The sequence below is a fragment of the Oncorhynchus nerka genome, linkage group LG11 (genome assembly GCF_034236695.1).
Source record: "Oncorhynchus nerka isolate Pitt River linkage group LG11, Oner_Uvic_2.0, whole genome shotgun sequence".
In the NCBI taxonomy this organism is placed as follows: Eukaryota; Metazoa; Chordata; class Actinopteri; order Salmoniformes; family Salmonidae; genus Oncorhynchus; species Oncorhynchus nerka.
The window spans coordinates 40,025,071-40,037,035 of NC_088406.1; the positions used below are offsets into that span (position 1 = coordinate 40,025,071).

General features: G+C 45.4%; 1 protein-coding gene and 1 pseudogene across 1 annotated transcript; both read right to left on the bottom strand.

The window, feature by feature from the left end:
* Positions 1-256: 256 nt before the first annotated feature.
* LOC115137622 (olfactory receptor 1D2-like) lies at positions 257-1,673 on the bottom strand. Its single transcript, XM_029673942.2, has one exon. The coding sequence runs from the start codon at positions 1,521-1,523 to the stop codon at positions 588-590; it is 936 nt and encodes a 311-aa protein (XP_029529802.1). The 5' UTR covers positions 1,524-1,673; the 3' UTR covers positions 257-587.
* Positions 1,674-4,542: 2,869 nt separating this feature from the next.
* LOC115137792 (olfactory receptor 10J5-like) lies at positions 4,543-5,329 on the bottom strand (annotated as a pseudogene).
* Between the last annotated feature and the right edge of the window lie 6,636 nt (positions 5,330-11,965).

Genomic DNA, 11,965 nt, shown 5'->3' on the forward strand with positions numbered 1-11,965 from the left:
TTTCCAACTCTCTCTTTTGATAACCACTCGGCATGAGAGGTAAAAATGTAATGCTCTGATCCAGTGGAAACGTCATAAAATAACTGACCCAGTTGATAGTTGATACAGTGTTTCAAGTTTGTTGCAGACAGGCCATGGATAGCCAATGTGATTTATAGGATATTTAATTGTATCAGTATATTTTCTGCATGCAGGATGCATTGTTTTTATGTGTTGGCTTTATGTCGGCTATTTTTACATAGTTGACAGTGGCACCAAAAGTTCCTTTTAGATTTGTATCATTTTAATTTATATTTATATTGTAGAATGTAGATTAACAACAGACAATGATTGAGATACAAAGACTATTATAAATTAAATGAAACTGTTCCACGAATATGTCCCGATAAAAATCTTAACTGGCACGCAGGTTGGTAGAAATGGTAAGATAAATAGGCAACTAGGATGTGAGATGAGGATATGGAGAAATACATGTTTTAAAATTTAGACAAATCGATTGGTCGAAAGAAAAGTCTACTCTTGACCAAGGCGCCATTTATCCTTGCTTCTGATATCAGGAAGTCTCCCTGGTGTGTACGATCATGTAACTAATGTCTCATATCAATGATGTTATGTGCATTACACTTTCTAAAAACTGCCCTTCGAATCTGCTGGAGGTTAAGTCCATATATGAGAGGGTTAAAGACAGGTGGTATAACAAGGAATTGTACAGCCATTGCATTACGCATATTTAGTGTACTATTTACATTATTCCACCCTTGCAACGTGTCAAACAGGGTCACCGTGATGAAAATAAATATTGTTATTAAATGTGGCACACAAGTCTGTGTGAACTTAATCCTTCCCTTAGCTGACTTTACACAAGTCCTTACAATCTGACAGTAAGAAAATACAATGAAAAGTATCTGTAAAACATGAACCACTATTACAAATTTGTTCAAAATCTGATTGATGGTTATGGGTAAACATGCATGTTTCAGTATAGACGGATTGTCACAGAAGATCTTATCAATGCGAGATCCACACAAAGGAACTCTGACGGCTAAACTAAGTGCTATGAGTGCTATAAATAAAGGATAACACCAAGACAATAAGAGTAACTTTCTAACAGTTAAAGATGTCACAATGGTATGATATAGTAGTGGTCTGCATATTGCCACATACCTGTCGTAAGACATCACTGTCAGAGTAGACATTTCACACAGGACAGATGTGTATATGACATAGGCTTGAGTGAAACATCCACCATAAGATATTACCTGAACATCTGACTGAAGGTCCAGTAACAACTTGGGGTAGAAACCAGCAGTTCCATACAATCCATTGACACATAAACTACACAGAAAGATATACATGGGCTCATGGAGGCCTTTCTCCTGAATTATTGTTATGATCAGAGTCAAATTCATAGTGATGATGAGAAGATATGTGATAAGAGACAAGATAAAATATATTGATTTGTTGTTAAATGTCTCTTGCAAGCCAAAAAGATAAAATAACTTGACTTGGGTTGAGTTCTCCATAGCTTTTGCTAATTTTCTTCCTCTGGTCAATGCAAAAATTCTTAGTCCTTACAAGGCTTCAGTGTGTATGAAGGTGAACAAATTCAAGAGTGAATAATTTGATTCTGTGTAGGCTCAGAAAGCCTGTCCATGAAATGTCTTCTTGCATGAGAGAGGGATTCTGCTCCAATAACTTGTCCTTCTGGCCTCTAAATATATCATAGTGTATGATCACATGGGATTGTAGTTTCAGTGTCAACATGTAACTACTCCATAGAGATGGAACTATATTGAGTTTATGACAAGCAACTCATTTGATTATATTTACTGTATTTATGTATTAACCCAGCAAACAGGGGATGTCTTGAGGTCATTATGCAATGTTCCCATTAGGTCCATTTCAGGCAGAGTTTAGCAAACTCTGTACTGGGGACCCCAAGGGGTGCACAAGCATTCTTTTGCCATAACACTACATAGCTTATTCAAATAATCAAAGCTTGATGATTATTTGATGATTTGAATCAGCTGTGTAGTGCTAGGGCAAAAAAACAAAACGTGCACCCCTTGGGGTCCCCATGTTAAAGTTTGGGAAATGTGGCTTTAAGGGTTTCAGCGAGATGTTATCCCACTGATGTTCTGAGAACATTGTAGGAACATTAAAACATGACATTAACATCAGGACCATAAGAGGGCGTCTGGTCGCAGTATAATGTTAGTATAACATTAGGTAAGATGGCAATGGAGCAGAAGGCAGATGTTTTACGTACCCCCAACCGATTGTGTTTTTTGTTGGTTTAGCTGCATTGTTTGGAACTTATTTTTTTACTCAATTTGTACATAATGTTGCCGCTACCATCTCTTATGACCAGAAATTATTTCTAGACATCAGGACTGCGATAACTCACCACGGACAAGCAGAATCCTTTTTCATCTTTCACAACTCTGACGAGCCCGAGGCGGAGGATATATCGCTCCCTCGGGAACAGGCCCCAAGCCCCATGATCTGCGTGAAAAGGAGATGGAGAAAGAGAGGCACAGAGAGCGGGCTGCTTGCTGAGAAGTCGAAGGCGATCGAATAAACCCCCACTTCCCTCAATTCTGCTAGCAAATGTGCAATCTTTGGACAATAAAATTGACGAGTTACGCAGAATATTAAACTGCCAACGGGACATTAAAAACTGTAAAATCTTATGCTTCACTGAGTCGTGGCTGAACAACGATAACATACAGCTGGCTGGTTATACGATGTACCGGCAGGATAGAACAGCGACGTCTGGACGTCTGGTAAGACAAGGGGCGGCGGTCTATGTATTTTTGTAAACAACAGCTGGTGCATGATATCTAAGGAAGTCTCGAGCTGTTGCTTTCCTGAGGTATAGTTTCTCATGATAAGCTGTAGACCACACTACCTACCGAGAGAATTTTCATCTGTATTCTTTGTAGCTGTTTACATACCACCTCAGTCAGAGACTGGCACTAAGACAGCATTAAATGAGCTGTATTCCACCATAAGCAAACAAGGAAACATTCACCCAGAGAAGGCGCTCCTAGTAGCCGGGGACTTAAATGGAAACTTAAATCAGTTTTACCTATTTTCTATCAGCATGTTAAATGTGTATCCAGAGGGAAAATAACTCTGGACCACCTATACTCCATCCACAAAGATGCATACAAAGCTCTCCCTCGCCCTCCATTTGGCCAATCTGGGGTGCGTGACCAGCCCCCTCCTATACTCCCTGTTCACTCATGACTGTGGTTGTCCCATCTAGCTATTTTAAGATGAATACACTAACTGTAAGTCGCTCTCGATACGAGTGTCTGCTAAATTACTCAAATGTAAATGTGTATCTGGTACTCTGATTTCTCAATAATAACAGAGTAAGATGTCCAAATCAGGCAACAGGTCCCTCTTGTTGTTATCAAGGAATTATCTGGGATTTGTTAGGAGAGAATAAGCTATTCATATTAGACAACACGTTTCTCTTGTGTCCCTGGTAGTTGCCTTTCTGGTATGACTCTTATGATTTCTTAGGAATACCAAAGCTGTTCATCTGTCAGATAGCTGGCACACGGATATCATGTTACATAGAACAGTTGTCCCTCAGAAAACATGACATGCATCCAGATCTCAGGCAGAATATAGTTTGTGATCTGTATTTCCTTAGATTTCTCTCTCAAACTGTCAAACAATCCCCAAGCTTGTATGTACCCTACAGGGCTTATTTTCCATAAGCGAACTATGTAAGGGTGCCAGTTGGGCTATAACGTAGGCTTACTTTTTACATCTAGTGTATCGATCCAGACAGTTTATGATTTCTAGATTTGTTACATACTTAAATACAGCAGCCTCTGGTAAAACTGTAAATTTAAGTAAGGAATTCAAACTTATCAACTTCTGTTTTTTTTTATTTAAATAATAATTTCGTACATTTGTAAAGTGCTTTTCATTATAACATTGTAATCTCAAAGTGCATGAAATAAAAAAATGTACTAAAACAATAGTACAAAACATATATACTGTAACCAAATCATGAAAGCAAACAATCAAAGTCTAGGAGGAAAGGAAGGTTTATAGAGATGAGTCTTAAGGCCTGCTTTAAAGGCTCAAACAGTCTGAGCAGCCCTGAGATTGGCAGGAAGGGAATTCCAAAGGCGTGTTGCGTGGGAGCAAAAGAAACGTTCCACCACTGTGTTAATACAGGTCCTGCTGGCATGGAGCAGCTTGGCGTGGCTTAAATGTAGGGTACATGGAGGTTCATAGGAGAAGAGTAGGTCTTACAGGTAGGCGGATCCGATTCCATTCAGGGATTTGTAGACAAGGAAGTGCATTTTAAAGTCAATTCTTTGAGGGACAGATAGTCAATGGAGATCAGAAAGTGAATAAAACACCAATGACAATATTATAGAAATCAGCAAATGTTTCACAAGTCTGATTTTCACCATCCTCACCCCCATTTATTATTGTGACTATAAGTAACAAAACACACAAGTCAACAACACAAAAATTTAACAATCAGGACAGGTCACACTAATGTTTAGCTTATGTTTTAGGGTACAGACCTACAGGTAGTATGTTTTTACAAGCCTGTCTAATTTTAGCCATCCTAACTCCAAACACAATACGGTCAAAAGTGGCTGGCACATGAGATAGTACACTAATAAAATAGTGTGTACAGTTTGAACATTTTTCATAGGCCTATCAAATCTACTCTGGAGCAGATTTAAGAAACAACAGAAAGAGAAGTTGAGCAGCGAGGCCAGATGAGGAATTCAGGTGCTGAAAGCTTTCTGTCTGGTCTCGATGAACACATAGTAATTAAAGGGATCGCGACAGTCAAAACAATACCACAGAGTCCATAGACGTTAACGGTTGTGTCTGAAGTTGAACAGGCAAGTTTTACGACCAGGTACTTGTCACAATACACTTTGTCTATGACGTTTCCACAAAATCGCAAACGAATAGTTAAAGACAGTGTTTGGATGCTTTTAGCAAAAGAGTACAACAATCTTACACAAATTAAAATACACACCCTGTTGAGTGTCATTATGTTGTTATACTGTAGTGGATAACATACAGCAAGGTACCTGTCATAGGACATGGCTGCTAATATGCTCAATTCATTAGTTCCTTATGTGTATATGCAAAATATCTGTAGGTAACATCACATAGTGGAAACTGTATGGTCATCTGAAACCAAATTAGTCATGTGTAACGGTTCTCATGAGTTGAAGGAGAGGCGGACCAAAATGCAGAGTGGTTTCTATTCATGGTTCTTTAATAAAGCAAAACTATACATGAATAGACTAACAAAAACAATAAATGTGAGAAAACCTAAACAGCCCTATCTGGTGCAAACACAGAGACAATCACCCACAAAACCCAACACCAAACAGGCTACCTAAATATGGTTCTCAATCAGAGACCATGACTAACACCTGCCTCTGATTGAGAACCATATCAGGCCAGACATAGAAATAGACAAACAAGACATCCAACATAGAATGCCCACTCAGATCACACCCTGACCAAACAAAACATAGAAACATACAAAGCAAACTATGGTCAGGGTGTGACAGCTCGGGACAGAGGGGCGGCAGCTCGGGACAGAGGGGCGGCAGCTCGGGACAGAGGGGCGGCAGCTCGGGGCAGGGGCTCTGGGCTGAGGGGCTCTGGCGCCTCTGGGCTGACTGGCGGCACTGGCTGACTGGCGGCACTGGCGGCCCCTGGCTGACTGGCGGCCCCTGGCAGACTGGCGGTACTGGCGGCTCCTGGCAGACTGGCGGCGCTGGGCAGACTGGCGGCACTGGGCAGACGGGTGGCTCAGGCGGCGCTGGGCAGACGGGTGGCTCAGGCGGCGCTGGGCAGACGGGTAGCTCAGGCGGCGCTGGGCAGACGGGTAGCTCAGATGGCGCTGGGCAGACGGGTAGCTCAGATGGCGCTGGGCAGATGGGAAGCTCCGGCAACGCTGGAGAGGAAGGCTCTGGCAGCGCTGGACTGAGTAGCTCTGGCGCCTCTGGAATGAGGGGCTCTAGCGCCTCTGGACTGAGGGGCGGGAGACTCCGGCAGCGCTGGAGAGGAGGAAGGCTCCGGCAGCACTGGACAGGCGGGAGCACCTGTAGGGATGAGACGGAGAGACAGCCTGGTGCGGGGGGCTGCCACCGGATGGCTGGTGCGTGGAGGTGGTACCGGATAGACCGGACCGTGCAGGCGCACTGGAGCTCTTGAGCACCGAGCCACACCGTGCGCAAGGCTGGTGCCATGTAAGCCGGCCCAAGGAGACGCACTGGGGACCAGATGCGTAGAGCCAGCTTCATGGCACTTGGCTCGATGCTCACTCTAGCCTGGCTGATACGCGGAGCTGGTATGTACCGCACCGGTGTATGCACCCGCACTGGGGACACCGTGCGCTTCACCGCATAACACGGTGCCTGCCCGGTCTCTCTCGCCCCCTGGTAAGCACAGGAAGTTGGCGCAGGTGTCCTACCTGGCTTCGCCCCACTTCCTGTGTGCCCCCTCCAATACATTTTTGGGGCTGACTCTCGGGCTTCCATCTACGCCGCCGTGCTGCCTCCTCATACCAGCGCCTCTCCGCCTTCTTCGCCTCCAGCTCTTCTTTGGGGCGGCGATATTCTCCTGGCTGTGCCCAGGGTCCCTTTCCGTCCAATTCGTCCTCCCATGTCCATTCCTCCTCGCGCTGCTCCTGCTGCCTCTTCTCCTGCTGCACCTTGGGGCGGCGACACTCCCCTGGCCTTGCCCAGGGTCCTCTCCCGTCAAGGATTTCTTCCCAAGTCCAGAAGTCTTTATCGCGCTGCTCCTGCTGCTGCCCGTTACCACGCCGCTTGGTCCTGTTGTGGTGGGTGATTCTGTAACGGTTCTCATGAGTTGAAGAAGAGGCGGACCAAAATGCAGCGTGGTTTCTATTCATGGTTCTTTAATAAAGCAAAACTATACATGAATAGACTAACAAAAACAATAAACGTGAGAAAACCTAAACAGCCCTATCTGGTGCAAACACAGAGACAATCACCCACAAAACCCAACACCAAACAGGCTACCTAAATATGGTTCCCAATCAGAGACAATGACTAACACCTGCCTCTGATTGAGAACCATATCAGGCCAGACATAGAAATAGACAAACAAGACATCCAACATAGAATGCCCACTCAGATCACACCCTGACCAAACAAAACATAGAAACATACAAAGCAAACTCTGGTCAGGGTGTGACATCATGAGAGCAGGAAACAAACCAGTGCTACCATATAAGTAATTTACAAACAAACTGCACAGAAACAGATATATGGATTCATGTAGGAAGGCATCTCTCAATGCAAATAACCACAATAAGCACTGTGTTTGCAAAAACTATGGATACCCATAACACAGTTATTATAATGAAACACAAGTAGGCCTACTTTAAGTGTCCACTGTCTTCAAATCCAGCTAGCATAAATGAAGTGAATTGCGTTGAGTTCTCCATTTTTCTAATAGTACCTATAGATGTATTTGTAGATATATTTGGTTCACAGACAAGGATAACACTGTCTATCAGGTGAAACATGTTCTCAACTGACTTATCTGGTTAAAAAAGGGGAAATAAATAAATACAAAAACAATCAATCTCTCATTGACTTGCTTCATTCTTAGAATTGCCATCGATTATCAAAACTGTTTGCATTATTACAGTATGACTCTTCAAAGTGATTACCCCCATAGGCATCACCATGGAAAAACATTGTTACCTGTGACTAATGAACATTGATGAACATTTATTTATTTATTTATTTATTTTTTATTTCACCTTTATTTAACCAGGTAGGCTAGTTGAGAACAAGTTCTCATTTGCAACTGCGACCTGGCCAAGATAAAGCATAGCAGTGTGAACAGACAACACAGAGTTACACATGGAGTAAACAATTAACAAGTCAATAACACAGTAGAAAAAAATGGGCAGTCTATATACAATGTGTGCAAAAGGCATGAGGAGGTAGGCGAATAAAACAATTTTGCAGATTAACACTGGAGTGATAAATGATCAGATGGTCATGTACAGGTAGAGATATTGGTGTGCAAAAGAGCAGAAAAGTAAATAAATAAAAAACAGTATAAAAACAGTATGGGAATGAGGTAGGTGAAAATGGGTGGGCTATTTACCAATAGACTATGTACAGCTGCAGCGATCGGTTAGCTGCTCGGATAGCTGATGTTTGAAGTTGGTGAGGAGATAAAAGTCTCCAACTTCAGTGATTTTGCAGTTCGTTCCAGTCACAGGCAGCAGAGTACTGGAACGAAAGGCGGCCAAATGAGGTGTTGGCTTTAGGGATGATCAGTGAGATACACCTGCTGGAGCGCGTGCTACGGATGGGTGTTGCCATCGTGACCAGTGAACTGAGATAAGGCGGAGCTTTACCTAGCATGGACTTGTAGATGACCTGGAGCCAGTGGGTCTGGCGACGAATATGTAGCGAGGGCCAGCCGACTAGAGCATACAAGTCGCAGTGGTGGGTGGTATAAGGTGCTTTGGTGACAAAACGGATGGCACTGTGATAGACTGCATCCAGTTTGCTGAGTAGAGTGTTGGAAGCCATTTTGTAGATGACATCGCCGAAGTCGAGGATCGGTAGGATAGTCAGTTTTACTAGGGTAAGCTTGGCGGCGTGAGTGAAGGAGGCTTTGTTGCGGAATAGAAAGCCGACTCTTGATTTGATTTTCGATTGGAGATGTTTGATGTGAGTCGGGAAGGAGAGTTTGCAGTCTAGCCAGACACCTAGGTACTTATAGATGTCCACATATTCAAGGTCGGAACCATCCAGGGTGGTGATGCTAGTCGGGCATGCGGGTGCAGGCAGCGATCGGTTGAAAAGCATGCATTTGGTTTTACTCGCGTTTAAGAGCAGTTGGAGGCCACGGAAGGAGTGCTGTATGGCATTGAAGCTCATTTGGAGGTTAGATAGCACAGTGTCCAATGACGGGCCGAAAGTATATAGAATGGTGTCGTCTGCGTAGAGGTGGATCAGGGAATCGCCCGCAGCAAGAGCAACATCATTGATATATACAGAGAAAAGAGTCGGCCCGAGAATTTAACCCTGTGGCACCCCCCCATAGAGACTGCCAGAGGACCGGACAGCATGCCCTCCGATTTGACACACTGAACTCTGTCTGCAAAGTAATTGGTGAACCAGGCAAGGCAGTCATCCGAAAAACCGAGGCTATTGAGTCTGCCGATAAGAATATGGTGATTGACAGAGTCGAAAGCCTTGGCGAGGTCGATGAAGACGGCTGCACAGTACTGTCTTTTATCGATGGCGGTTATGATATCGTTTAGTACCTTGAGTGTGGCTGAGGTGCACCCGTGACCGGCTCGGAAACCAGATTGCACAGCGGAGAAGGTACGGTGGGATTCGAGATGGTCAGTGACCTGTTTGTTGACTTGGCTTTCAAGACCTTAGATAGGCAGGGCAGGATGGATATAGGTCTATAGCAGTTTGGGTCCAGGGTGTCTCCCCTTTGAAGAGGGGGGATGACTGCAGCAGCTTTCAATCGTTGGGGATCTCGGACGATATGAAAGAGAGGTTGAACAGGCTGGTAATAGGGGTTGCGACAATGGCGGCAGATAGTTTCAGAAATAGAGGGTCCAGATTGTCAAGCCCAGCTGATTTGTACGGGTCCAGGTTTTGCAGCTCTTTCAGAACATCTGCTATCTGGATTTGGGTAAAGGAGAACCTGGAGAGGCTTGGGCGAGGAGCTGCGGGGGGGGCGGAGCTGTTGGCCGAGGTTGAGTAGCCAGGCGGAAGGCATGGCCAGCCGTTGAGAAGTGCTTATTGAAGTTTTCGATAATCATGGATTTATCGGTGGAGACCGTGTTACCTAGCCTCAGTGCAGTGGGCAGCTGGGAGGAGGTGCTCTTGTTCTCCATGGATTTCACAGTGTCCCAGAACTTTTTGGAGTTGGAGCTACAGGATGCAAACTTCTGCCTGAAGAAGCTGGCCTTAGCTTTCCTGACTGACTGCGTGTATTGGTTCCTGACTTCCCTGAACAGTTGCATATCACGGGGCTATTCGATGCTATTGCAGTCCGCCACAGGATGTTTTTGTGCTGGTCGAGGGCAGTCAGGTCTGGAGTGAACCAAGGGCTGTATCTGTTCTTGGTTCTGCATTTTTGAACGGAGCATGCTTATCTAAAATGGTGAGGAAGTTACTTTTAAAGAATGACCAGGCATCCTCAACTGACGGGATGAGGTCAATGTCCTTCCAGGATACCCGGGCCAGGTCGATTAGAAAGGCCTGCTCACAGAAGTGTTTTAGGGAGCGTTTGACAGTGATGAGGGGTGGTCGTTTGACTGTGGCTCCGTGGCGGATACAGGCAATGAGGCAGTGATCGCTGAGATCCTGGTTGAAGACAGCGGAGGTGTATTTGGAGGGCCAGTTGGTCAGGATGACGTCTATGAGGGTGCCCTTGTTTACAGAGTTAGGGTTGTACCTGGTGGGTTCCTTGATGATTTGAGTGAGATTGAGGGCATCTAGCTTACATTGTAGGACTGCCGGGGTGTTAAGCATATCCCAGTTTAGGTCACCTAACAGAACAAACTCTGAAGCTAGATGGGGGCGATCAATTCACAAATGGTGTCCAGGGCACAGCTGGGAGCTGAGGGTGGTCGGTAGCAGGCGGCAACAGTGAGAGACTTATTTCTGGAGAGAGTAATTTTCAAAATTAGTAGTTCGAACTGTTTGGGTATGGACCTGGAAAGTATGACATTACTTTGCAGGCTATCTCTGCAGTAGACTGCAACGCCGCCCTTTGGCAGTTCTATCTTGACGGAAGATGTTATAGTTGGGTATGGAAATCTCTGAATTTTTGGTGGCCTTCCTGAGCCAGGATTCAGACACGGCAAGGACATCAGGGTTAGCAGAGTGTGCTAAAGCAGTGAGTAAAACAAACTTAGGGAGGAGGCTTCTGATGTTGACATGCATAAAACCAAGGCTTTTTCGATCACAGAAGTCAACAAATGAGGGTACCTGGGGACATGCAGGGCCTGGGTTTACCTCCACATCACCCGCGGAACAGAGAAGGAGTAGTATGAGGGTGCGGCTAAAGGCTATCAAAACTGGTCGCCTAGAGCGTTGGGGGCAGAGGATAAGAGGAGCAGGTTTCTGGGCATGGTAGAATATATTCAGGGCATAATGCGCAGACAGGGGTATGGTGGGGTGCGGGTACAGCGGAGGTAAGCCCAGGCACTGGGTGATGATGAGAGAGATTGTATCTCTGGACATGCTGGTTGTAATGGGTGAGGTCACCGCATGTGTGGGAGGTGGGACAAAGGAGGTAACAGGGGCATGCAGAGTGGATCTAGGGGGTCCATTGTGAACTAAAACAATGATAACTAACCTGAACAACAGTATACAAGGCATATTGACATCTGAGAGAGACATACAGCGAGGCATACAGTAATCACAGGTGTTGAATTTGGAAAGCTAGCTAAAAACAGTAGGCGAGGCTAATCAGCTAGCACAACAAACAACAGGTAAAATGGCGTTGACTAGGCAACGGGGCCGACAGGTAAAACAAACAAGCAGAATGGAGTACCGTGATTAATGGACAGTCCAGCGTGCGTCAGCTATGTAGCCAAGAGATCAGTGTCCAGGGGGCAGCGGTGGATGGGCAGGGAAGGTTGAACGCCCGTCTGGTGTTCAACCTTCCCAAGTTCTCTCACGTCACCCCGCTCCTCCGCTCTCTCCACTGGCTTCCAGTTGAAGCTCGCATCCGCTACAAGACCATGGTGCTTGCCTACGGAGCTGTGAGGGGAACGGCACCTCAGTACCTCCAGGCTCTGATCAGGCCCTACACCCAAACAAGGGCACTGCGTTCATCCACCTCTGGCCTGCTCGCCTCCCTACCACTGAGGAAGTACAGTTCCCGCTCAGCCCAGTCAAAACTGTTCGCTGCTCTGGCCCCCCAATGG